At 40.7% G+C, this 27,234-nt stretch overlaps 1 protein-coding gene across 2 annotated transcripts in view; it reads right to left on the reverse strand.

The window, feature by feature from the left end:
* Nucleotides 1-27,234, reverse strand: part of RPTOR (regulatory associated protein of MTOR complex 1) — a 528,996-nt gene that overhangs the window by 6,741 nt on the left and 495,021 nt on the right. For both annotated transcript variants that reach the window (XM_069064093.1, XM_069064092.1), the window contains 2 exons: nucleotides 10,291-10,397; nucleotides 7,507-7,634 (listed from right to left, as the gene is read on the reverse strand). In XM_069064093.1, the coding sequence (XP_068920194.1) occupies nucleotides 7,507-7,634; nucleotides 10,291-10,397 (235 nt within the window). The remainder of the gene's footprint in view (nucleotides 1-7,506; nucleotides 7,635-10,290; nucleotides 10,398-27,234) is intronic.

Consider the following 27,234-nt stretch of genomic DNA (forward strand, 5'->3'; position numbering starts at 1 on the left):
TGACTGGAAAACCTGGGCACAGCTCTTAGACTCGTGGTTCTTGGTCTTGATGGGTACAATGAAGGGGCTATCATGAAAAAAAACGAGTATTTTTTCTTACCACAAGTTTGGGAGCTGGCTGGTAAAATGCTATGTAGGAGAAAAACACATCTCTACTTTCCCTTGTTTCTCAAGGTGCTGGAACTAAAATGACATGAAATTTTGGGCAGTTCCCTGCACCTTAACTCTGTTTTGAGGGTAATGGAGCAATCAATCAGAAAGGAAGGAAATAATAAATGCTTAAGCACCTACTATGTATCAACCTCTGTGCTAAGCACAGAGCACTGTACAGATATCTCATTTGGTCCTTGCAACAACCCTGGGTGTGATTATTATCCCCATTTTGCTGTGAGTAAAGTGAGGCAGGCAGTGGTTAAGTGATTTACACAGGGTCACATAGGTAGGCCTGGGTGGTCTTTGGGGTAATCAATAACTATTGAAATTTTCAGGGGAGAAAGAAGGACCAGAAATACCCTAATACTACCTTGTAATTTTGCCTTATGGGTATTTGGTGGGTCTGTCATGGGGACAGTGTCCCAATACTAATTTCAAGTCCTTTTCTCTTGCAAAAATTGTAGGTCAAGGAAGAAGCAGTAAAATCCCATATCCCACTTTCTCCTTCAGTGTTTCCTCTAAGTTATCTGTTCCATTTGAGTCTGGTGCTGAGGGGCCTTATACTTCTACAGTATCTTTCTCCTAAAAACCTTCAAATGCTTCTAAAAACCTTCTCCTAAAAACCTTCAAATACACCTGTGTATATGTGTGTGTGTGCACATGTTAACACACACACAATCTCAGTATCAAATTTCTTCTCACATACATGCCTCTAGAACAACGAAGAGCAGGAATGAAGTTCTGTGAAACTGAGATATATAAGTGACATGTCATTAGTGAGACAGGACTAGAACCTAGGTCTTCTGACTTGGAACTTTGACCACTAAGTCTGTTTGCTTATAGTCAGTAGATGGAAATGTCACAGATTTATTGCAAAGGTTGTGGCTGTGTCTGTCCATTATAGGGGCAGGCAGTATTTTTCTTGTGTTGAGAATCTTACGAATGGAGAAGAATCTAGGGTGACCTAATGAGATTCCTGTTTCTTTTTAAACTTTTTTTTCTTAGCCTTATCCAAGACTAAATGGCTCCCAGTGGAAAAGTATAAAAGTGCACATTTTTCAGTAGACTACTGAGTCAATGCTTGATTTTTTTGTTTGTTTTTTGGAGGGGCAACTGGGGTTAAGTGACTTGCCCAAGGTCACGCTGCTAGTAAGTGTTAAGTGTCTGAGGCCGGATTTGAACTTAGGTCCTCCTGACTCCAGGGCCCACACTCTATTCACTGTGCCACCGAGCTGCCCCTTGATTGTTTTTCAAAGTAATTCTGATCCAGCTTTATGCTGGATGATCACTCACCCACTGCCAAACTCAGTCAAGCAATTTTGGTCCTGTTCCCAATAAATTTGGCTTCTACCTCATTGACAGTGTGACCCTAGCAAAGTCATTTAATCGCTTTGGGTCTGAGATTCCTAAACTATAAAATGAGACAATTGGTCTAGCTGGTCTCTAATATCACTACCAATTGATCTCTTTGATTTTCTGATTACACAGTCATTCCTTCATTTAACTATTTATTGAGCACGTATGTATGGTAAGCATTGCAAGAGACAAAAGAAATGTAAGATAGTTTCTGCTTTTAAGGAACTTTTACTCTTCAGAGAGAGTTAGGGGGACAAAATCTATATATGAAAAATATGTAAATACTTGTTCAATTCAATACATGATGAAATGTAAAGTTCTGTAGAACAAGAGAGGAAAGAGAAACCACTGGATTCCTGGATGAGGTAGGACTTTAGCTGAGCTTTGGATGGTAGGTAGATAGAATGTGGTGAGGCAGAGATGAAGGTGAAAGCATGTGAACACAACATGGACAAAGGCTCAGAAGTGACAATGAACACAGCATTTTGTTGAGAAAGAGTTTTGGTTTGGTCTGAGTAGAATTTTCATGACTGACAGTCAGTCATAGCAGGGAAGTTGGGAAGGATCTGGAAGATCAGACTGAGGTATTTACTTGTGGGGAAAGGGAGGGAATCACTGAAATTCTGGGGCAGAGAGGCAATACATGCTCAAAATATGAAGTGGAACAATACTTTTCATTAAACATCTATGAAACTTTTACTAGACACGATGAATAGACAAAAAGGAAACAGTCCCAGCCCTCAGGGAGCTTACGTTCTTGGGGGGAGGGGGTTGTGGAAGACACAATATTTACACAAATAAGCTGAGGACAAAGAAAACTGAGGAGGGGAGAGAGGGGGAGAAAGGGGAGACAGAGAGAGACAGAGACAGAGGGAGAGAGAGTGAGAGAGAACAAGAACTAGCAAGCTCACTGGGGTGGCATCTAAGTGGAGCCTTGAAGAAACTGCCCAAAGAGGTGGGAAGTTAGTAGGAATTAGAGATTCTAGACATGAGTGATGAATGCTTATGTGAAGATGGCGAGCAGACCAGAGAAGTGCTGGCTTCTGGAAATAACCAGCAAGCTAGTTTGGATAGAACATAAAGTTCATGAAGGTGAGTGATTAATCTGGAAAGGTAAGTGTGAAAGGCTTTACCTGCCAGGCTGAGGCATTTGTATTTTATTCTAGAGGAAAGATAGGGGTCACCGAAGGTTTTTCGTTTTTTTTTTTTTTAAATCAGAGAAGTGAAATGGTCAGACTTTTCCTTGCTTTAGAAGCCAAGATTAGTGATTTTATGTTATATCTATACACTGAAATACCAGGCAATAATAAAAATGCTGATTACTTGAAGGTTAAAAAAATTAAATGCCATCTTCATTCTTTATATCTGCCTTTGATTAGTCATTCAATTTGTCAATAAGTATTTATTAAGTGCCTGCTTCATGCCAGGCATTGTGCTAAATGCTGGGGACACAAAGAAAGGCAACAGAGGTTCCTGCCCTCCAGGAGCTCGCAATCTAAGGCGAGAACGACATGCAACGAAGGGGAGGGCACTAGAAAACTTACCTGCGGAAGGTGAGATTTAAGCTGGGACTTGAAGCCAGGGAAACCAGGGAGCAGAGATGAGGAGAGAGGGCATTGCAGGCACGGAGGACAGCCAGTATCACTGGACTCAACAGTGTGGTGGGGGTGGAAGGTGTTGTAAGGCATAAGAAGACTGGAAAGGCAGGGAGGGACTATGCTATAAATATATTTGTACACCAGAGAATTTTTTTATTTGATAAGGGAGATGATGGGGAGCTGTGAAGCTTACTGAATATGGAGATGGCAAGGTCAGGTATGCACTTTAGGAAAGTCACTTTGGTGGCTGAATGGAGAATGGACTGCAGTGAACAGACCTGTGGTAGGGAGGCCATCCAGAAGGCTATTGTAATAGTCCAGGCAAGAGCTGATGAGGGCCTGTACTAGGGTGGTGGCAGTGTCAGAGAAGAGAAGGGAACATATTTGAAAGATGTTGTGAAGGTGAAATCAGCAGCCCTTGGCAACAGACTGGAGATGGGGATGAGTGATAGTGAGGAGCTGAGAATGACAGCCATTTGCAAACCTGGAGAACTGAGAGGATGGTGGCGCCCTTGACAGTAACAGGGAAGACTGGAAGAGGGGAGAATTTAAGGAGAAAGATGATGAATTCGTTTTGGACATGATGCCTTAGAATTAACCATCCAGTTTGAGATGTCTGAAAGGCAGTTGGAGATGTGAGCCTGGAGGCCTGCAGAGATTAGATCTAGTGGATTTAAGAATCCTCAGCATGGAGATGAGAACAGAATCCATGGAAACTGACAGGATTACCAAGAGAAGCAGTTTAGAGGGAAAAGAGAAGAGAGTCCAGAAGGGAGCGAGCCCTGTGGGACACCCACGTGGGTCTGACCCGGGTGAAGATCCAGCAGAGGAGACTCAGGAAAGAGTGTCATGCCAAATGCCTAGAGAAGCTGGTATATTCTAGAAGAGGGTGACTGATAGTGGCAAAGGCTGGGTCAAGAAGGCTGAAGATGGAGACAAGGTCATTGTGTTTAACAATTAAAGAGATCACTGGTTATTTTGGAAAAAGCAATTTCTGTTGAGTGATGAAGTTGGAAGGCGGTGGAGAGTTAAGAAGAGAGTGGGAGAGGGGAGGCCAGGTGGCTCAGGGAGTAGGAGCGCCGGCCCCAGAGTCGGGATGACCTGGATCAAATCCGGGCTCAGACACTCAGCACCACACCCAGAAATAACTGGCCGTGTAACCTTGAGCAAGTTACTTAACCCCGATTGCTTAAAAAAAAAAAAAGAAGAGAGTGAGAGGAGAGGAAGAGGAAGCACCCATTGTAGACTGCTTTCTCAAGGAGCTTGGAAGTATCCACAGAAAGGGAGAGACTGAAGATAAGTGAGAGAGTGGGAATGATAGAGGGAGCAATCTACAAGGATGGAACGGGATCCATTGTGCAGGTAGAGGGGTCATTTTGTGCGAGAGAGGGATGAAGGAGGAAATACTGGCAGAAGATATTTTGTCTGTATGTGAGATATGGGTGGCAGGGGAAGAACTCTTTGTGCATGGCCTCAATTTTTTTGGTGAAATATGAGGCAAGATTCTTAGCTGAGAGGGTGAGGAGAGGGGGAACCATGGGAGTTTGAGGAGGGATGAGAAGGTTTGGAAGAGACACTGTGGAAAGTGGGATATTGAGTTGATAAGGGAGGTACAGTAGGATTGCCTAGCAGCAGTGAGAGCCCAGTTGGAGTTGTGTAACATAAATTTGCAGGGGACCCGGTCAGAATGGTCATGTGATTTCCTGCACCTTTATTCAGCAGCACATGTATAGGAATGAAGGCAGCAGATAGTGGGAGTGATACAAGGCTGGGGCTTGCCCGGGTATGATCCATGATACGTTAAGGAGGCCAGGGAATCAAGAGACAAGGACAGTATAGAATCGACCTGGTTCACCAAGGGCTTAGGATAGAGAAAAGAGGAGAGAGTGGTTAACAAAAGAGTGATGGCTGGGGAGAGAACTGAGGGGTCTAGAGACTGGAGGGTCACCTTTGGTTCTGATGTTTGGCTCAGAGTTTGCCAGCAAGTGTCTGCGTAGGTCCAAGAGGCTGTGATGTGGCAAAGGTTTCTGGCGGCCCTTGCCATTCTTTCTTAGCTTTCCTAAGGGCGGCTCCTCAATCAGGCAGTGTAACAAAAAGTGAGAGCAGCAGTTTTACTGTTCTTTTCTTGCTCCCTGTGCAGAGTACCATAAGACGAACCATCTCACCCACCACACATTCATGCTAATTTCAAGATGATCTTCCCTTGGAAACCTGTTGATTCATCTCCTACTGATAACTTGGCCCATCTTCAAATTGGCTTCAGTCTACTCTATCTCAAAATTCCCCTTTATTTGGCACTGCTCTTCCTTCTAGCTCCTGTCCAGACTTGGTTTGTCCTTCCTGTCACCACCTAACTTCTTGAATGTGCCTATTACCTCTAGGCTCAAATACAAAAATCCCTGGCTGGATTTGAAAGCTCTCCACTACTCAGTACCAACTTATCCAACCTCACTTTATCATACATTACTCTCCTCCATGTTCTCTAACGTTCAGTTTCACAATAAACTCTCTCTCTCTCTCATCTCCATGTCTTGGCAAAGCCTGCTCCCCAAGTCTAGAATGCACTTCCTTCTCTTAGGATTTGTAATTTCTTAATGTCACATTCTACATGAACACTTTCCTAATCCTCCCATTTGCTAGTACCTTTCTCCAAAAATACTTCTTATTAAATTTTTTGGAAATAGAGGCGGTTTCTTTTTTTTCCTTGTTTTTTGTGTCCCCAAAACCTAGCACAGTGCTTGGGACAGTGGGTGGGTTGCCCACTTCACTGACTGATTGGCATACCCACCCTATGCCTGGCTAATCAATCAATCAAACTTTTATTAAGCACCTACTATGTACTAGGCACTGTATTAGGCATTGAGGATATGAACATAAAGAATGAAACAATACCTTTTCATAAGGATCTTACATTCTAACAAGATTCAAGGACACATAAAAGTACATAGAAAATTAATGTAAAGAGAGTAAAGACAGAGTCATTAATCATAAAGTAGTTTGGCCTAGGGGATAGAGTTCTGGGTCTGGAATAAGGAAGACCTGAGTTCAAATCCAGTCTGAGACACTTCCTAACTGTGTGGCCCTGGGCAAATTGCTTAACTTCTGTTTGCCTTAATCCACTGCAGAAGGAAATGACAAAGCACTCCAGCATCTTTGCCAAGAAAATGCCATGAAGAGCATGGTTCATGAGGTCACGAAGAGTCGGACAGGAGTGAACAGCGTGTTTGGGAAGGAGGGATGGAGGGATAAGAATAGGTATCGTGAAGAAGGTGGTGCTTGCACTAATTTTAATTAGTCCAGCCCAAAGTTCTCTTTCCAATTGCATATACAGTCACTCTCATGTCCACCTGGACTCTTCAGATAACTCTCCATTTTCCATCTGCAGCTCTACTTGGTTTGAACTCCTAGGAACATGATGCCCCTAAACCAAGCACGTTCTAGTGAAGCTCCCATCCCCCACTTTCCAGCTTCCTTTTGTGTCTGGTTTTCTCCTGTTAGACTGGTAAGCCCCTTGAAAGCAGGGACTGCCTTTCTTGTTCTTATTTGTGGCCCCAGTACCTAGAGCAGTGCCTGGCATGCAGTAGGTGTCTAATAAATGTTTACTGAAATGAATTACTGAATGCCTCATGGTTTAGCACTTAAGTGTTATGTTGTTGTATCTCTTTCCAGCTGGATCATAAAGTTCCCACAAGGCAAGCATGAAGTCTGCCTTATGTTTCTTCTACAGGGGTTTCCTCATTTCACTGCATCTTCTCTACCACAGATTGTAGGGATCTTTTGTTCCTCATTTTGCCTCTTCTCTCCATTGTCCCATTCACTTCCTAACTTGTATCATGCTTCTCTGTGTAATGACATGTTGGGTACATACCCCGATGAGAAGGTAAGTTCCTAGAGGGAAGGAACTCTTTTCTTGGTATCTGTGTATTCTTACAGTTGAGCACATGATAGGTTCTTAATAAATGCCTTCAAGTGAATTTTGAGTTGAAGATCTTATAGCTTCTACAAGATTTTTCAGTCTAACATTTATGGCCAGATACTCCAGAGTTGTACTGCAAGGGCTGTGTTCCATTTGCAGAACTTTGCGAAGAAGTGTATGATGTCCCTTTCAGTGGGAGGAGGGAAAGAACAGCAGACTGAGCACTTGAAGTTCTGACCAGCAACCTCTCAGACAGGGAATCTACGTGGCCAGTTTTCTGAACTGTCCTGTCTTTCTAAATGCTCCATTTTAGCATCTTTGGGAGCTGTGAAGTGAGTACCTGAGGACAGCAGGCCCTAGAAATACAAAAGAAACATGCCACTGAACTGACCGAGTTTCCATGGTACCAGTTGGGAGTGAGCCTAGCAGGAAAAAACCCCTAACAGCTGAGGGCAGGAGAGTGGGCAGGCTGTGGTGAGTTACCATTCACTGAGTGCCATCCTCCTGTCATAGACCCGAATGGAACCATCGCCAAGGCCAGCCACAATGAGTGAGCGGTGAGAGTCACAGGAGAGGCTTGTCACACAGCTGTCTGCACCCGTAGGGATATCCTAAGGAACAAAAAGAGAGATCACAATGTAGACAACTACAGAGCATCTAAGTAGAGTCCTTGCATAAGCAGTATTACCAGGGGCTTCTTGAGAATGCTGAAGGAGCTATCTGATTAATCCCCTATCAGTCTTTCCAAAAATAACATGTATTTATTGACTGAAACCCCTCTCCCTCCCCTGTTGTGTGAAATTCGGGGATGTAATGTCCATCCAGAGAGGTCTTGAGGAGCCTAGGAGTAGAAGGGAAAAGTAAGAAAACTCTTAAGAGCACAAAGGCACTCGTCCCCACAGTATGAAAGATAGGTCAATTGTACTTCAGCTCCACCAGTCTGGAAAAGAAAAGCTATGAACATGCATCTCCCAGGAGACCATGAAGCTCACAGACACAATCTAGCAATGACTGTCTTTCAGGTCCAATTAAACTTTCTAACAACATATTACCCCCTTCCTAAAAAGAAAGACAAAGCACATTTGCAGGGAAGAAGCCTTGTTATCTCCTCTTAAAACTTCTAATTAGTTAAGGAAAATCTCCAGGAGGAATTTTCCTTCCTATAAAGCATTCCTCCCCCTCCCTTCCTGATGGTCATAAATGCTGCTGGAAGGGCAGGAGTGGTGATAAATGCTTGATAGGAAAGAGCAGAAGACAAAAAAAAATGAGCCACAAGAGAGAAAAATGCTTTCAGTAATATAAAAAGATTTTGCAACTAACAGATATATAGAAAAAGAAATCTAACATATATGAAAAGCAAGAGATAGGAGCTCCCATTTTTTTAATGCATCAAACCTGAGTACAGATCTGTAATTAGCATCCTTATATCTCTATGAAAGAAAATACTACCAGGGGATAGGAAGGGAAAACTCAAACAGATAAAATCATCAATTGGTTGAGGAAGGCTTTCTGTTTCTCGATCTGTTCTATGCCTTAGCAGAGGCCTTTCAAACAAAGCTGAAATGGAACTTCTAGGGAAGTCAAGTCTCTCTGTGGATGAGGTCTACTTCCTCAGTATAGGAATTGTATTTTACTAAGAAAAAAAAATCTGTCATTTCAAGGGAACATTTACCTAACGGGAATAACAACTTCTCCAGAAAAAGATGCCAATTAGAGATGTGCAGCTCCACTGGCAGTGATTTAATAACAAGAGGGAGTGTGAAACAAAAGATGATAAGCTCCAAAATAGAAGGTCAAAGGTGTCCAGAGGATGAGAATGCAGAGTGTAAAGGTGGTGCTGTGGCCCCAGTGCCCTAGGTGGTAGTTCTGTGGGCTGCAGCTCCCCACCAGGTGCACATGTGGCCACCAATGAGAATGTTGCCTGCTGCAGAAAGGAAATAACGGTAAGGAAGAAAAATAGTTTTAATTTAACAGCTACAAAAGGAAGGGCAGCTTCTAACAACTGGAAAATAATCAGGCCCTCCTCACATTGCATTAGCTCACTTCACACCTCCATTCTATTTTGGTTTTGGGAGCACATGCGCTATACCCGTTCCTCTCTGACAATGTCAGGGTTTTGTCTAATCAAACATCTTAGCTGGGGATCCAAGCTGGTCAAGGATGTAAGTTGAGAATGCCTGGAAAACAACTATTTTCCCCTAGGAAAAAAATCTCGTCCTCAGAAAAATTCTCATCTCATGGAGTTCTGGGGACAAAGGAAACCCTTGCAACCCTAAAGCCATCAAAAGCACTATTCTAAGAGCAGCATCTGGCTCCCCTCCCTCCACTGCTTCTGACCAGACCTGCACTAACTCTCTTCCCTCCCTTCTTGGCTCTCTGTCAACTTTCCAGGGTGTCTTGAGCAAAACTAATTTACTTCTCTCTCTCTCTTTCTATCTCTCTCTATTAAAACTGAAAATAAAAAATGTTTTCAGAAGCACACAGTCGAATAATTAATCATTCTAATTTAAAATATTTTCACCCTACTGATTTCTGATGTTCCCTAATTTACACAGATAAAATAATATTTGGAAATAATTAGGATTAGCATAGGCTTAATTATGCTGCAATGCAGGGTCAAAGTGTCATAATTAATGTTCATCCAGGGGTAATTAATTTCTAAAAGCTTTGAAGTCTAGCCTTCATTTGTCCCCAGTAGTGAAGGCTTTCTTCCTGCAGAAGTTGACTCCTCCCCTGAAATAATTTAAGTTTTACCACAACTCCCTTTTGGTGATCATACATTGCTTGGAAGAGTAGAAACTATTTCTCTATAATCACAAATAGAAGAGGGACCTTAAGAAAGATTTGAAGGTAGAGTTGAACTTTTGGGAAAAAAAGAAGAAAATTGAGAAAATGATCCACATTATCTGTGAGGTACAGTGGAAAGAAGGCTGGATTTGGAAAGAGAGGATCTGAGTTCAAATCCTGATTCTAAGGCTAATTACTTATATGACTTTAGGAAAGTTACATACACTTCCTAGGCCTCACTTTTCCTCAACTATAAAATGGGGGAGTGGGACGAGACGACCTTGAAGGTTCCTTCCAGATCTGGATCTATGATTCTACAACCAATGACCTAACACCCTGAATCTGAAACATTTTAGGAAAATAGCTGATAGAATGTCTTTGGCAGCACTGGAATTGGGAAAAATACCAGGGTTCTAAAAGAATGGCAATAAGAGGAGGCTGACATGCTCCACGAGCAGAGACAAGCACAGCATTCTTTACCTGCACTTTCATCTCTCTATCTGTGTCCCAGATTCGGATAATCCGTACATCTCCTGAGGTCATGAGGAGGCCGGTCTCTTGCTCCCAATCCACCACCATACCTGCTCCTAAATAGAAACAAAGAGTAAGTATGCGTTACATGGAGAATTCACTGAGCACTGATTTGGAGAATCATAGGTGAAAGCAAGCCTTGGGAAGGCAATTAGGGCATTTAGTCAAACATTTCCAGAAACCTCATGAACTAAGACAAAATTTATTTTCTGAGTTCAGGATCTAGATCCCAAAGAAGGGCAAACATACCCTTTTATTTGTTATTTATAAAATTTATAAAAGTTTGGACTCCCATAATGAACATATCAACAAGTCAACAAGTACTTATTAAATGCTAACTGTGTACCAGGCACTGTGCTAAGTGCTAGAACTGTTTGGGGTAAAGAGCCTAAGACAGAAAAAAAAAAATAGAATGACTTTGCTAGACTTTCAGGTTCAAGGAAGTCCTAGAAGAAATGAACTGGTTTAAGAGACAGGAGATAGCAACCTCATATTTGATACTTTGATGGACCTGAGATCTTAAGGAGATGGGGTCTTCCTCTAATGGCATGGATCATATTCCATCCATGTCTTCTCAGTAGGTGATCCTTAAGTCCATTTTCTTCCGAAGTCCTACACTGTGGGCTTACCCGGCATGTTGGGGCTTTTCCTCTAGATCTCTTGACAATCATAGCTACTACTGTAATACATCATCTGTCCCATCAGTTATCATTCTCTTTGGGCTCATGACTGACCTGCTTTCTTTTCTGGTCATACATTTTTTCTTGGATAATGATTTTTATACCACTTCTCTTACATAGCTCTTTGTTAGTAATATGTTGCTGCCTAGTCTCAATCATGCCAGCCTAAACAAAGTAACACACAGGTCCTCCATTTTCATGGAGCCATGGTTTGGCTGGTTTGATAACTCAAGAAAATATTACCAAACACTCAGCAAATGGACTGTTGTGTGTGAATAAACATTTAAATACTGCATATTTCTTCTGAAGTATCTGATCTCATAGAATGGAACAATTCCTAATTACCGCCTTCCCCCAACTCCCTACAATTATAAGGGAACTTGTTGAGGCAGCAATTGGACTTACTCTCTTTTAGCTCTCCAGAAAAAAATCCTCTAGAATGGAATTTCAACTTTTGTGGGTAATCAAATGAAGGACCAACAAGGATTCATTAAGTATCTACTATGTGTCAGATACTGTGTTGGGTGCTGGACACACATATATCCACACACACATTTTTGAGATGGTCTATCCCCTCAAGGAACTTATATTTTACTAGAGGATTATAATATGCTCATACAGTAAATGTAGCCAGTTTGCCTGGAGAGTAGTGTGTTAGGTGGAGTAATGCATAATTAGCCTGAAAGCCTGATGGCTAGCAAGCCAGCTTTCAATGGACCTTAAAAGAATTTTAAATGCTAAAGCTAGGAGACTGGATTTTTAACCTAATAGCTTCTTTTTTTTTTTAAAGTGGAAAAATAAAAATATTTTATTATAAGATTATAAGGTGCAAAATATATAACATATAAAATTATTATATGATTATATAAATTTCTTTTTTTAAATTTTTAAAAATTGATTTGTTTGTTTACTTTTAGTTTACATGATTCAATTCCACAATTCCTTGAGTTTCACATTTTGTCCCCTTCCCTCCTCTTCCCCCCATGACGGCATATAGTCAAGTAGAGGATCTGTAAATACTTTCACATTATACATTAGTCAGGTTATAAAGACGGATTGTATCAGATGGAATGAAAAATGGTAAAGAGGACATAAAACCAAACAAGAAAAGGAAAAAGATCAGGTATTTTGCTTCCACCTGGATATAGACTCAGTTGTTTCTAGTTCTTTCTCTGGATGCAACCCTAATAGCTTCTTGATCAAAGCAGTAGCATGGTCAGACCTGTGCTTTTGTACTATACCATCACTTTGGCCACTGTGTAGATGGATTGAAGAAGTGAGAGAACAGAAGAAGGGAAATCTATTAGAAGGCCTTTGCAATCATCCAGGTGGGAGATAATAAGGACCTAGAAGAGAGTGATTGCAGTCTGAGTAGAGAGATGTTGAAGTGGTAAAAATGATAAGATGGATCAACTGAGTGGATATGTCATAAAAGCCATTGTGAGCAGTCTTTGAAATGGGTAAAATGTACCAGGATGACACCTCATTTCCTTTTAGAAGGGCCTGAAACCATTCTACTATTTGGTAGATGGGCAAACTGGCAAGTGAAATAGCCACACTTCTGTATTCCTCCATACATAAATATCCCTAAATTAGCCCCCAAAGATATTTACTTCAGGACATACTATATACTCAGGTCATCAAGACTTGTACAAAACATAACCATCTCCATACAATCTTAACTGATAAAATCATTCTCTATATGTTTCATTTTAAAGGGCTCACATACTAGCTGAGAGTTTCCCTAGAAGGTGCTTAAATGGTTTTCTTTTGAAGGCAGAGTAATTATCAATTATCTTTCACTTCTGGTGCTGGGAGGTAGGCTGACCTCATATTTGATGCTTTCCTGGATAGAGTTCTAATCACAAGTTTCTTCACATACGAAAAGAATTCTTGGCCTGAGAAATTGGAGATAAACTTCAAAGCATGGTTGGCTGGCAGGTTCTACTACCTTGGAGGAAAAATGTATACTTTAAATAAAATGTTTTTCATTTCTAATGCATTGCTGCCTGACCTCATAGAGCTGAGATGGAGAACATGAAATCTTCTAAAGACTTCTAGAACTGGACACTGCTAGATAGAGTTATTTGTGAAGAATAACTCCTTTACTCTTAACTTTGTGTTCAGGAAGAGATGACTTTCCTAGGCCTCAACAGAGCCTGAGGAAATTATGGGGAATGAATGAAATGAATTAGGCCTTCTGATGATGCTGATAAAATGAATGGGGAAAAAACAGGTACTTGGTTCATACTTATGGAATAAGGTATGTATATGTGTGTGGGGTGGGGGATGTCAAGATATGAGTGATGTGTAAATGGGAAAAGGGTCTTAAAAGCAAGGTCAAAGATGGTCAGTATTAATTGTTATCTAACAGGCAATCCCAGGGAATGAAACACACAAAAACCTTTTCTTATTTTTAAAGACCAGGTCTACCTGTCTTGCCCTGGGTAGAAGTGCAGAGGGTACTCATAGGCCAATCCCACTACTGGCATGGGACCTTTGACCTCATCCATTTCTGATTTGGGCTGATTCACTCCTCCTTAAGTAAGCTGGTGGTCCTCTGCTCTCAGAGGGTAATAAAAATTTTTTTGAGGAAGGCAGTGCAATTGGGGTTAAGTGACTTGCCCAAGGTCACATGACTAGTAAGTGTTAAAGTGAGGCCAGATTTGAACTCAGGTCCCCCTGACTTCAGGGCAAGTGCTCTATTCACTGCATCACCTAGCTGCCCCATAATAAACATTTTTATTACCACCCACCACGTGCTAGGAACTGTGCTAAGTGCTTTATAAATATTGTCTCATTTGATCCTAACCACCCTGGGAAGTTGTTATTCATTTTACAGTTAAAGAAACTGAAGCAAACAGGTTAAGTGATTTGCCCAGGATCACATAGCTAGTATGTATCTGAGGCTGGACTTGAACTCAGGTCTTCCTAACTGTAGGTCCAGTGCTCTTCACACTTACCATCTAGCTGTCTCTATTGATGTCCAATTTAGTGCGGACATCTGATTAGGCAAGCCCACTGCAGCTCACTCAATTAGATTCATCAGCCTGTGCTTCCCTGGTAATACGTGCATCACTACTCCTGGCAGCTAACATTCATAGAGTGCTTATTATAGGCTAGGTACTGATCTGACTGAAAAAAAAAAAGCCAATGAAATCTTGGGCAGCATGAATAGAAGCCTAGCATTGATCTCAAAGTAGGTAACAGTTCCATTCTACAGTTATCCAACAATGTAATGGTCTGCCCTGGTAGAGCTCATTCCCAAGAACCAGAGTGGTTCTGTCTGAGGACGGATGACCTGCACCAGTCAGGGATGTGAGGAATGGAATCATGAGGGTGGAGAGGGGGATGTTTGACCTAGATGACCTCTAACATTGTTTTTTTAACAATTAAGATCCTATAATTTGAATTCATAGGTTTCCACCAAGATTTTGGTGTGGGTGAATTCTTGGGTATCGGTGCAGGTAGAATTCTGTTAGCAAAAAACAGAACTATTTTAACTTAGGAAAACTCAGAAGACTTTCTTGAAAAATCTGAATCCTACTAAGGTGCAGAATCAATGTCTGTTTTGCAGTGCTCCCTACTAGGTTCTTAATTGATGTTTTACTGGTTTTGAATAAAACCAAAGAAATGTAAGAAGTCAAGAAGTACTACTAAAAGAATCAACACTGAACTTTGGGTAATCCACAGACATCAGGGAAGTACTAATGTAATTTGTACCTCTCACTGACATATTCTCACAAACAGGAGGCAAACTGTTAAATAGAAAATGTAGACTAAAAGCTGAGAGGACAGAAATAGGAAGTGGACCATGTCACACCTAAAATTTTATACAGAACCCATAAAGAGCAGAGAGCTATTAAAAGCTAAAATGATACTTACATAATTAGTAAAAATACAGAAAGCTTAGCTTTCCATGAATAGTTGAGATCTCTTTCATACTCCTGAGTGGAAAACGATTCTTAAGCAGGGTGCTTCCTAGTGGGTGTCCTGTCCCACCAACACGTTTTTTTGGGTGTGTTTTTTCCCTTACAGGCAGGAATGCCTTCTACCCAAATAATTCTAGCACTTTGTATTTCATCTTATGCTCTCTACTTTGGGTTCATGTCTTATTTCCTCTATTAGACTGTAAACTCCTTGGGGACAGGGACAGTCGGATTTGTTGGCTAGAGGAGGCTATCCTCCTCCTTCTTGTGGTTACTATGCTTTTATTAATTCAGCCTAAGGCTGCGTTAGCTTTTGTGAATAGCCAAGTCATGTATGTCTTTTACTGAGCTGGAAGACAACTAAGATCTCTAAGTTGTTTTTTTTCCATATTAATTGCTGAGTTATACAGGATTTTACATTTATCTGAATTACATTTCATCTTGTTAGCCCATCATTTCAGCCATCAAATTGTTTTTTGATCCTGAATCTATTACTATTCCAACTTTGTGTCATTTTCAAATTAACTAAGCATGTGTAATGGAAATGCAGATTTAAAGATCTTCCCTGCCCCTAGGCTAACGTGCACCTGGAGCCTGGGGTGGGAGGCTTGTTTTTCAGTAGATACTTTTTGATTGGCGAGTGGGTCAATAAGGTTGTTACATTCTCTGAGCCAGGAGAAGGCTCTATAAGCCCTGATGTGTAGCTTTGTTTTGGGACCCCCTTTGAGAAGTGTTCTGTGATTTGATCTGAATTCTGGGAAGCCGTTGTTGAGAGTCCCCCGGCTTTGAAAAACCCAGATTTGGAAACCCAGATGTTGACTGGGTATGGATGTAATGGTTGGACAGTTTGGAAAGCTGTCTACTTGATCTGTTAATGTCTTGATAATTCTGTCTGTATATTTTGAAGTTTGGGGTGCTGACCTTTTTCCCCTGAACAAGGTAAACGATATATGTCTGACTGATTAAAGTAAGCTTGTTAACCCATTTTGAGTTGCTTTCCTTTATCAAAGCAGATCCAAGAACCTGTGGTAGCTGCAAACCCTGAGGACGTGCTTGGGGTGCTTGCTGCTACAGCATGTCATCAGTGTCTTCATCCCAGTTACTCACTGAATAACATATTGCATAAGACATCTGAGGAAAGAACCTTGAGGTGCACCTCTAAAGATATTCACCTATGTTGACACTGATCTGTTAGTGGCGACAATAAGAATGATAGTTAGCATTCATATAGTGCAAAGTAACTCTGAACTTCTACTCACTCTCAGATTGGCAAAGTTAACACAAAAGGAAAATGACAAATGTTGGAGGAGATTGTAGGAAAAGAGGTACATTAGTCCACCACTGGCTAAGCAGTGAATATATGTTCATTTTTAAAAGGAATTTGGAATTCCTCCCCCCACCCCCCCAAAAAACTACTAAATTGTGCATACCCTTTGATCCAGCAATACCACTACTAGGTCTATACCCCAAAGAGATCAAAGAAAGAGCGAAATGGTCCATATGCACAACATTCTTTATAGCAGCTCTTTTTTGTAGTGATAAAGAATTGTAGACTATGAGGGGTAATCATCAATTGGGGAGTGGCTGGACCAATTATGGTATATGAATATAATAAAATACTGTTGTGTCATAAGAAATAATGAAAGGGTCAGTTTAGGTGAAACTTATATAAACTGATGCAGCCTGAAATGAGAGGAACAAGGAGAACAATTTATAAAACAATACCACCATTGTAAAAAAAATACCACAAACTTTGAAAGACAATACGGTGAGCCCTGAGAAGTGGGGGATTATGAGGCTGTGTAAGGAGTGAACTCACCCAGGTTGGAAATGGAACAGGTGGGATTGGGCCCTTAAGTGGGTGCTGCACTTCCAGCCTGGATGAATAGGGGAATACAATTTCCAAAAACAATGAACAAAAAACCAGTCTTCTTGACTCCAATTTCAAAATTCTCACCATCAAAATATCTACTCTCATCTTATTCTATGAAATGTTTTATTCCTATTCCCAGTGATACAGCAGAATGAGAACTAGCAATGGAATCTGAGGTTCCAGGTTTGAATTCTACCTCTGATATCAGGGTTGGTAGAACTTTGGGCAAGCTACCTCAGTTCCATTCATCTGTAAAGTGAAGGATGGGATGGGATATCTTATGAAGTCCTTTCCAGTTCTGCATTTTCATATGATCTTTTCTCACTTTGTTGACAGAACCACAGAATACTAGAGATGGGGAGATCATCTAATTTATTTATTTATTGGTTGATTGATTGCTTTTTGGCAGGTAAATGGGGTTAAGTGACTTGCCCAGGGTCACATGGCTAATTTGTGTGTGTGTGTGTGTGTGTGTGTGTGTGTGTGTTAAGTGTCTGAGGCCAGATCCAAACCCAAGTCCTCCTGACTCCAGGGCTGGTGCTCTATTCACTGCACCACCTAGCTGCCCCTAGAGATCATCTAATTTATTTATTTATTTTTTTAAGCAATTGGGGTTAAGTAACTTGCTCAAGGTTACACGGCCAGTTATTATTTCTGCGTGTGGTGCTGAGTATCTGAGCCTGGATTTGATCCAGGTCATCCCGACACTAGAGCCGGTGCTCTTATTCGCTGAGCCACCTGGCCGCCCCTAAGCAATTGGGGTTAAGTAACTTTCTCAAGGTTACACGGCCAGGTGTTTCTGGGTGAGTGCTAAGTGTCTGAGCCCGGGATTCGATCTCCAGGTCTTCTCAACCCTTGAGCCGGTGCTCTTACTCGCTGTGCTACCTGGCCGCCCCTAGATCATCTAATTTAAATGCCTCATTTATAGGGATGAGGAAACTTCTTCCTAGAGGTATGTCTCTCAGGTGCCTTCATTAAATCTTCCTCTCCCAACTTCCCCCCATTCTGGAAGCAAACTCCTTTTCTCAGTCATTTTGATCTTCACTAGCCTTTCTAAGTAATTCTTGAAAACTTTCTTAGTAGAGATGGCAGCATCAACGAATCAAGTTTCTAGGGGGAAGAACACTGTAAAAAACAGATAAAAATGCCCAGAGATATACCACTGTGGTTTACTTTTTAAAAAATCCTGTACTTTTTCTCTTAGCTATTGCTCCAATTTATACTGGGAACTCCTAGAACCAGGAATATGTCTTCCTTCTTTCTTATAGACCCTGGTGTATACACAGTTGTCAATCAATCAATAATAGTCATGATAATAGAAGTGAAGATGTGTATAGAGAAAATAAAGTATTAGGTTGAACCCAAGCACTTCGTCCCCAAGCCTTAAGATTTTATTACCCAACAAGAGGTAAGGTAAGAGACAGGGAAAAAGAGCTTTGGCTAGCTGAAAAGCCTAGGATATACTTAGAACTATCTCCATGTCTATATTATGAAACTGTCTTAAAGAATGCAAAAGATTGGGGGCAAGCTAGGTGGCGCAGTGAAATAGAGCACCTCCATGGAGTCAGGAGCACCTGAGCTCAAATCTGGCCTCAGATACTTGACATACTCACTAGCTGTATGACCTTGGGTAAGTCACTTAACCCCAATTGCCTTGCCTTCCCCCCTGCCAAAAAAAGAATACAAAAGATCTATTTTCAAAATCCTGGACATAATTCAAGTAAAGAAAAAAGTATCTTTTCTAAATATACAACACTTCTCTAGTTCCACAAATTAAACAAGATGGTAGACTTTAAGGGGAAAAAAGTAGGATATGGAAGAAGGCTTCTGCAAAAAATAAACAGAAGGAAAATTCAGGAATGTTCAGATGTGTCATTACAGCATACATAGAAAGACACAAGGGAATTTTTTCTTAGATTGCAACCTAGATTCATGAACTAAGTACTCAGTCCATAAAACTGAACTCCATCCCTCTCTTCCATCTGTGTGCATATCTAGATTGGTGGGCACATGGGTATGCAGACGTAAACTGACATCTAGTAGGACCTACTTGGAAAAATGGTTTTATTGCTTCTTAGATACAAAAGAGTAAGTACACTTTGATAGTGCACATCAAGAGAATCAATGCTGCAATCACTCCTGTCACATATAAAATAGGAAGCAAGAAGTTTGGCAAATTCACCTATGTTTTGGTGGGAATGTTCAAGAAGTCATGTTGACTACGTGCTGAAGCTGGCTTAGGATTCTTACTAATCTCCTCTCTCTGAACACCAGTAATGGCAAGGCTCAGAGACTAATCGATCGTTTCATTCTGGTACAGGAAATGCTGGGCTTCACAGCTTAGCTGACAGCTTATATATTTATCTTGTGAGTCCAACTGATTGTTATTTTGGATTGCCTGGCACCTTAAAGTCTGCTGCAGAACAGGAAGCAAGCAGACTGACACCGGTGTTGATGATAAGTGCCTCCAAAGTATTTACATTTGTCAACTTGTTTACGGCCCATGTGACAAGATAAACCTGGCAAGTCCTGAGATGGATACTGCCATTACAGCACTGATTAAGTTAGGTGGACAAAGCTCTGTGTGGCAGTTTGAAAGGTCCTAGTTTTCTAGTATGATTCCTCTATTTATGGACAATGATTTTCTCCAGTTTGATCTGCTGTAATCAATCACAAAAAACAGTTGGGGCCTTCATATTTCTCTCTCCTGGAAGGTTTAAGGAGGACACACTTTCTAATTAGGGCTACTGGTACCAAGAGGCACAGCCTCTTCCTGGCCGTGGGGAGAGGCATGAGCACTGAACAACTATAAAATCATTGGTGAGGAAAGGCTAACCCTAAGAAAGTAGCCTAGGAGGTACTGCAGCCCCAGAGGGAACTCAGGCTGTGTCTAAGGGCAAGTCCATCACTTTTTGTAATCCCTAAGTTTGGTCATTGTAAGTGTTGTCTTCTGGATCCCCAGTGTGATGAAGGATGAGAGAACAATGCACAATGTGGTACCTTGTGAGTCAGAAATCCTGACCACCTTTCTGTTGTTATCCAGCTTAGAAGGATACTTTGCCAATGACATAAATAATACCTGTTAATTTCTGAACTGTTGCCCTCCAAAAGGGCAATAAGGAAATTGCCAAGGAGTCTATATGAATACAAAGAGGGCAGATTCACTAGTTTAAGTCTACATTCTTTAGACCACTTCTGATTTATATCATTCATTTCTGCCAGATTTTGAATTACAAAATTTCTCCCCGTTTTTCTCCTACCCACCGCCCCAAAATAGCAGTCCCACAGGATATCCCCTCCTCCAATCTGCTCTCTCCCATATTTTCTCCCATACCCCTTTTGACTTTTCCAGTAGGGCATGGTGGATCTCTATGCCCCAGTGCCTGTATATCTTATTTCCCAATTACATGTAAAATAGTATGAATAATAGTATATATTTTAACATTTGATTTAAAAATTTTGAATTAAAGATTCATTCCCTTCCTCCCTTGTCACCCACCCTTACTGGGAAGATAAGCAGTTCAGTATAGGTTGTACATGTGTAGCTAATGCAAAACAATAACATAGTAGATATATTGTAAAAGACTGACTATATTTCCCTCCCTCCTATCCCACCTCCCACTTGTTCTATTCTCTACTTTGATCCTGTCCCTTTTCAAAAGTGGATACTTCCAACTTCCCTCCCACCCCCAGCCTGCCCTCCATTCCATCATCCCCCCTCTGATCCCCTTCCCCCTTACTCTCTTGTAGGGTGAGATACTCTATTTGGTGTGTATTTCATTCCGTCCCCAAGTGAAATTCAATAAGAATAAGGTTGACTCATTCCCTTTTGCCTTCCTATTCTTCCCCTCCATTGTAACCCTTTTCCCTTGCCTCTTCTTTGAGATAGTTTACCTCATTCTGTCTCTCCCCATCTCCTCTCATTATATCCCTTTCTCACCTCTTAATTTCACCTTTTAAGTATCATTCCTTCCTGTTAAATTGGTCCTGTGCCCTCTATCTATGTATACCTGTAAACATATATACACACATTCACATATGTATTCATATGCCCATATACTCTCATATATATTTCTATTCCCTTCAACTATTTTCATACTGACAAAAGGTTCATCAGTTATAATTATTGTTCTTCCATGTAGGAATGTTAATAGTTCAACTTTTATAAGTGGCTTATGATTTCTTTTCCCTGTTTACCTTCTCAAGCTTCTCTTGTGTCTTGTAACTGGATGTCAAATTTTCTATTCAACTCTGGTTTTTTCAGCAAGAATGCTTGAAAGTCCTTTATTCCACTGAATGACCATATTTTCCCCTGAAACATTACACTCAGTTTTGCTGGGTAGGTGACTCTTGGTTTTAATCCCAGCTCCTTTGACCTCCGGAATATCATATTCCAAGCCCTTCGATCCCTCAGTGTAGAAGCTGCCAGATCCTGGGTTATCCTGATTTTGTTTCCATAATATTCAAATTGTTTCTTCCTGGCTGCTTGTAATATTCTCTTCTTAATCTGGGAATTCCAGAACCTGGCTATAATATTCCTAGGAGTTTTCTTCTTGGGATCTTTTTCAGGAGGTGATCGGTGGATCCTTTCAACCTCTATTTTGCCCTCTGGTTCTAAAACATCAGGGCAGTTTTCTTTGAGAACTTCCTGGAGGATGATTTCTAGGTTCTTAGTTTGATTATGGATTTCAGATAGTCCAATAATTTTTAAATTATCTCTCCTGGATCTATTTTCCAAGTCAGTGGCTTTTCCCATGAGATATTTCAGATTGCCTTCTATTCTTTCATTTGTTTGGATCTGTTTGACAGCATCTTGATTTCTCATAAAGTCATTAGCTTCCATTTGCTCCAATCTAATTCTGAAGCAATGATTCTCCTCAGTGAGCTTTTGAGATTCTTTTTCCATCTGGTAAATTTGGCTTTTTAAGGCATTCTTCTCCTCAATGCCTTTTTGAGTGTCCTTTGCCATTTGAATTAGTCTATTTTTTAAGGTGTTATTTTCCTGAGTCAGGCTGTTGACTCTCATTTCATAATTTTCTTGCATTGTTCTCATTTCTCTTCCCAATTTTTCCTCCACTTCTCTTATCTGCTTCTTAAGGTCCTCTATGGCCTGTAACCAGCTTGTATTTTCCTTTGAAGCTTTTGGTGCGGGAGTTCTGACTTCCCTGTCTTCCTCTGGTTCCATGCTTTGCTCCTTTTTGTCCCCAAAACAGGAGTCTAATGTTGGAATCTTCTGTCTTCTCTGATTCCTTTGCCTGGTCATGTCGCCCCTCAGTCACTTGACCCCTGGGCTTTTTGCCACAGTAGGACTCTGCCACCAGACAGGGGAGCTCCGTCCCAAATGCTGGGGTTTTCTTAGCTGCTGGAGGTATTAGATGTGTACCCTCTCTGAGGCCTCCACATTCTCTGGCAAGCTGGACACTAATCCCAGGACCTCCACCCTAGACTGCAATCCTGATCCAAGCAGTTAAGCAAGAGAGATTACCCCTCAGACTGCTCGCTTGGTCCCCCTACACTCTGCAGGCTAGGAGCTGACCCTGCCACGTGGCACTGGCTGGGTGTGCCAGTGTCTCAGCGGCTTCTCTCCCGGGGGGTAAAGGGCATGCATTCCCACTTACTGGGTCCCAAAGTCCAGACTGCACTGACCTTTCACTTTTTCCTTCACATCTATGTGTTGATAAATCTGGAAACGGCCACGGCTGCTGCTGATCTGGAGTCCCTCCAGCAGGTGGCTGGTCAGGCCCGCCCTGGGGCTAAAACTTCTGGCTCACGCGGGCCTGGGCTCTGCGCTGGCCGATTCCTGCCAGCCTACCAGGCTGTCCTCAGCATGAGGTTAGCTTCTCTGTGTCATTTTGTGGGTTCTGCAGCTCCAAAGTTTGTTCAGATTTCCCTTTTTACATTGATTGGGGAAGGTGGAAGCTCGAGCAGCTCTGAGGTTGTGCTTCTACTCAGCCATTTTGACTCCCCTTTAGACCACTTCTGAAATATTACAGCTAGCCAGTGTGGTGGATAGAGCTAGGAGGTTCAAAATCTACTCCTGACATTTAGTAGATGTGTGAGCATGAAAAAAATCACTTAACCTCTCAGGCTCAGTTTCCTGATAGATAAAATGGTATAACAATACTTAGTACCTAAATTCAGACTTGTTAGAAAGATAAAATGAAATAATTTATATAAAGTGCTTTGCAACCTGTAAGTGATATATATTAGTTATTATTCTTATTAATAATGTCAGCCTTCACACTTTAAGAGTGACACTGAAAAACTTGAGTTTCCAGATAAAGGTGACCAGTATAGTGAATGAAAGGACAGGAAAACATCAGAAGAGGAAGAGTAAATTCAAAACAAAGCAAAAGTCAAAATGTCAAAGTTCTTTCCTCATAATAACTCTGAGTTAGGTAGTGTAAATACAATTATTTCCATTTTACAAGGGAGAAAAAAGATGTTATAAGCCATTAAATGATCTGCCCATAATATTACTATTAAGTGGGAAGGATATCAACTTAGGTATTCTGATTTCCATCCACTGTGCCATGTTAAAGCAAAACCAAAAAACAAACTGATCATATGAAGACATGGGTGGCATCTTTGTATTTGGATTCTTTAGAGTTTCCAGAAACATAGCGGAATCACAGCAGGGAAAATTAAAAAGGTATGGAGTAAACCAGGCCACTGAATTCTCTGGGTAGCTCCACAGGGGAGAACCAATACTAATGAAGAGAAGTTATATAGAGGCCAGTTTCTGGTTCATTAAATAAAAAAGAAGAATGATCTAATAATGAAAGGTGTCCAACAATGGAATTGGCTGCCCTGGGAGATAGTGAGAGCCCGTCTTCTAAAAGTGTTCCCTCAACGGCCAAATGGCTACTTGTCAGGAATGCTGTAGAGGGAATAGGTTGGATTAGATGATTTTTAAAGTTCCTTCCAATTTTAAAATCTTACAGTTATGATTATATATATAAAAAACATTCCAACTACTTCTAAAGTAAATCATTTATATAGTTAGAAGGTTCTGCTTTGATTGATGTCATTATAAATACATTTTTCCTTACACTTTACAGCTCTGAATTTCACAAGTCAGACATAGAGTCAAAGAGGAGTCAAGCTGTGGCTAATATTTCATATGCTAACATCTTTCATCAAGATTTATAAAAGAAAAGCTACATACAAGCCTGCTCATCTGGACAAAGAGTACTGTGGGAAACTCCTCCAATCAAAAAATATCATAATTTCAGAATGAGGCCTGCAGTTATGAATGGATGGTGACTCCTCACAGTGATGGATGAAACCGTTATCAACTCCCTATTCTGAGGTGATATCAATTGTTATCTTGGTGTTGTTTGATGCAGTGGCATCAAGACTGGTATATTTTAGGCTTCCATAACACTCAGCACACACATGATGTACTTCTCTTCCTCTGTGTCACCATCACTAAGGGCACTCTGTAATCTATGGCTGTTTTCTGAGCTGTGGATTTGCTGATATCACTATTTCTTGCAGTGTAGGGGTACACAGGGAGTAATTTCAACCACATCCCTCTGTTCTTGGTAATGAACAGACAATTCTAATATTCTAGATCCTTTCTACTTGGCACACCAGACAAGCCATTCATGTTTTATGCAAGGTCCTTAGAAAAGGACATGTAAAGGTACACACAGACTCAGTCTGTTCCACAAAGTGTCAGTCTGTGGAAATCTTTGGCTGGAATGAAAACAGACTTTCCAAGATAAGGAAAAGTGTGTGCACGTGTGTGTGTGTGTGTAAATGAAATGCTCCAAGTTACTACTAATAAAAATAATGCAAAATAAAACGACTGAGGTTCAACTGGAGAATGGCTAAATAAATCATGGCATATAAATGTAGTAGCATATTGTTGCCCTAAAAGAAATGATGACAGGGATGGATTAAAAGAAACCTGGGAAGACTTGTATGAACTGATGTAGACTGAAATGAGAAAAGCAAGAAGAACAAGTAACAATGATCACAATAATGTAAAGGGAAAGCAAGCAACAAAGACATAAGAACTATGATTAATGAAATAAGCGATCATAACTGCAGAGGTCTGACTTCCCATTTTCTCATAGAGATTTGATAGACTAAATATACAAAATATGAAATACAAAATAAACATTTTTAGACATAACCCAGGTGTGGCTTTATTTAGCTTGACTAAACTTATTTGCTTCAAGGAAGGATTCTTCCCCCCCCCCCCAGAAGAACAATAGTGTTATCCCCTCATCTTTCCCCTGCAAAGAGGAAAGCCTTTCCTTTAAAGAAGCATTTAAAAAAGCACTCAGAATATGATGCAGAGTGATACGAATAGAACCAGGAGAATACTTTGTACTATAACAACAACACTGCAAAAAATGAACAATTTTGAAAGACTTAAGAACTCTGATCAACACAATCATCAACTATAATTCCAGAGGGCTAATGCTAAAGAATGCTCTCTATCTCCTGACAGAGAAGTGAAGATCTAAATATGTAAAACAAGACATACATTTTTGGATATGGGCAATGAAGGCATTTGTTTTGCTTAACTCTGTGTATTTGTTATGTTTTTTTTTTAAATGGGGGTGTGGAGATGAAATAAATGTTTTGTGGATTGAAAAAAAGTCAATTTAAATAAAGAAATAAAAGTGGAAAAATATACAGTAGAGGAAATAGACAAAAGCAAAGTGCTAAAACTACTATGTTAAATTTAATATAGTCTATATAAAATCAAGGAAGAGAAAAAAACGTGTCTTGGCTAAAATTAAGACTGTAACTTGTGAACCACATGGAACATATTCTGTAGGATTCCCTAAGAAAATGAAACTGTGGATCATTTCCTTTATCAGTTTCAAATGAATACTTAGCACCAAAATTTTCTCCCATCTTGAAACATGTTCATGCGTGCGTGCACACACACACACACACACACACACAAACAAAAAAGCAACAACCCAATTACAACCAATAAACAAATGTATACTTAAAAATTTTTTATCTTTCTTAGCATATTGCCATCTTGCATCTGACATTTTGTGTCCTATCCTGATGACTTCAGAATATTCACAACCTATGGCCGCACAGACACAATGTCATTCATCTCATCTAAGCCTTTCTCTCCCTTAGTCCCCCTTTAATGAATACTGCAATATATCACAGATTTAATTACTGAAATGTTGTAGATTAAGGGGTTAATTGACTTGTCAGGAATATGTATGAGAAAACTGAAGGGGAGTGAGTAAATGGAAGAATAACAATGACTATGATTTTAATAAAACACAGGCCTGCAAAGAAAATGATGTTGTTCAAGTGCTAAAAGAGTTCTTACTATTCTACTTCCAAAAAGAGTTGAATATCATTGTTTCTCTACGCTACTGGGTGGGGGGTGGGGTGAGCAGAACAGGAGTCTGAGGTTGGTGGATTACTTAGATTCAGCAATTAACAACAACGCTTGGCACTGTGCCTAAGGGAATTACTATTGACTGGAGTAGGGAAAATGTTTGGGTTTCATTTCTTTGCTTCATCTTTCTTTTTTCTCAGGGAGGGTCTGTGGAAGGTATGGGGAATCCTCTTTTTCCTTCATCTCAGACCTTAACCCTTCCATTTTGGCAAAGAAGTTCGTGGACCCACCTCCAGCAAAGAAATCACCTGCTGACAAAAGCTCCTCTGAAGGGTCCCTCTTGAATTTCTCTTCTCCTTTTACTCAGATCCCTTAAGAAATTAGGAATTCCATCTTCTCCTCTTCCTTCATTTATTTGTTTTCAGATGAACTATGCTCGTTTTAATTAAAGGCTGACTTGTATCTGACAGGTAAAACTTCACGCTCTCACACTTCTGGTGAAGATGACTTTGTGACTGGGTGCAGAGAAGCTCAACTCTCCCACATGTATTCTAGTGAAAACTAGAAGATTATGAAACTGAACAGTGACCAAGAAATCAAGGTATCAATGGTTCACGCCCATGATGCCTGCTACTGGGTGGTGGGTGGGGTGGACAGAACAGGAATCTGAGGCTGGTGAATTACTTAGATTCAGCAATTAACAACAATACATATAGTACTTACTATGTGCTTGGCACTGTGCTAAGTGCTTTACAACTAAAGCTGATCTGGTGTCCACACTAAGTTTGGCACCAGTATGGTGAACCTTCAGGAGAGGGGAGCCACCGGACTGTCGGAGGAGAGAACCAGTTTAGGATGGAAATGGGAGAAAGTTAAAGCTTCCATCAAGATGAGCAGAGGAGTTAGGCCACCATACTTCTAGTCTGGGAAAGATAGGGAGATCCAGTCTCAAAAAACAAACAAATCCCCCAAAATACCTAAAGGGAAATGACAATAAGTGCTTTCATTCAGTCTAGGGCTGCACAGTAAAAGATAGGATAGCTAGCCTACATACAGGCAAGAGCAAAGAGGTCCTATCAG

The sequence above is a fragment of the Petaurus breviceps genome, unplaced genomic scaffold, assembly GCF_028583685.1.
Source record: "Petaurus breviceps papuanus isolate PSGF00001 unplaced genomic scaffold, PetGlider_PUasm1.0 90617, whole genome shotgun sequence".
NCBI lineage: Eukaryota > Metazoa > Chordata > Mammalia > Diprotodontia > Petauridae > Petaurus > Petaurus breviceps.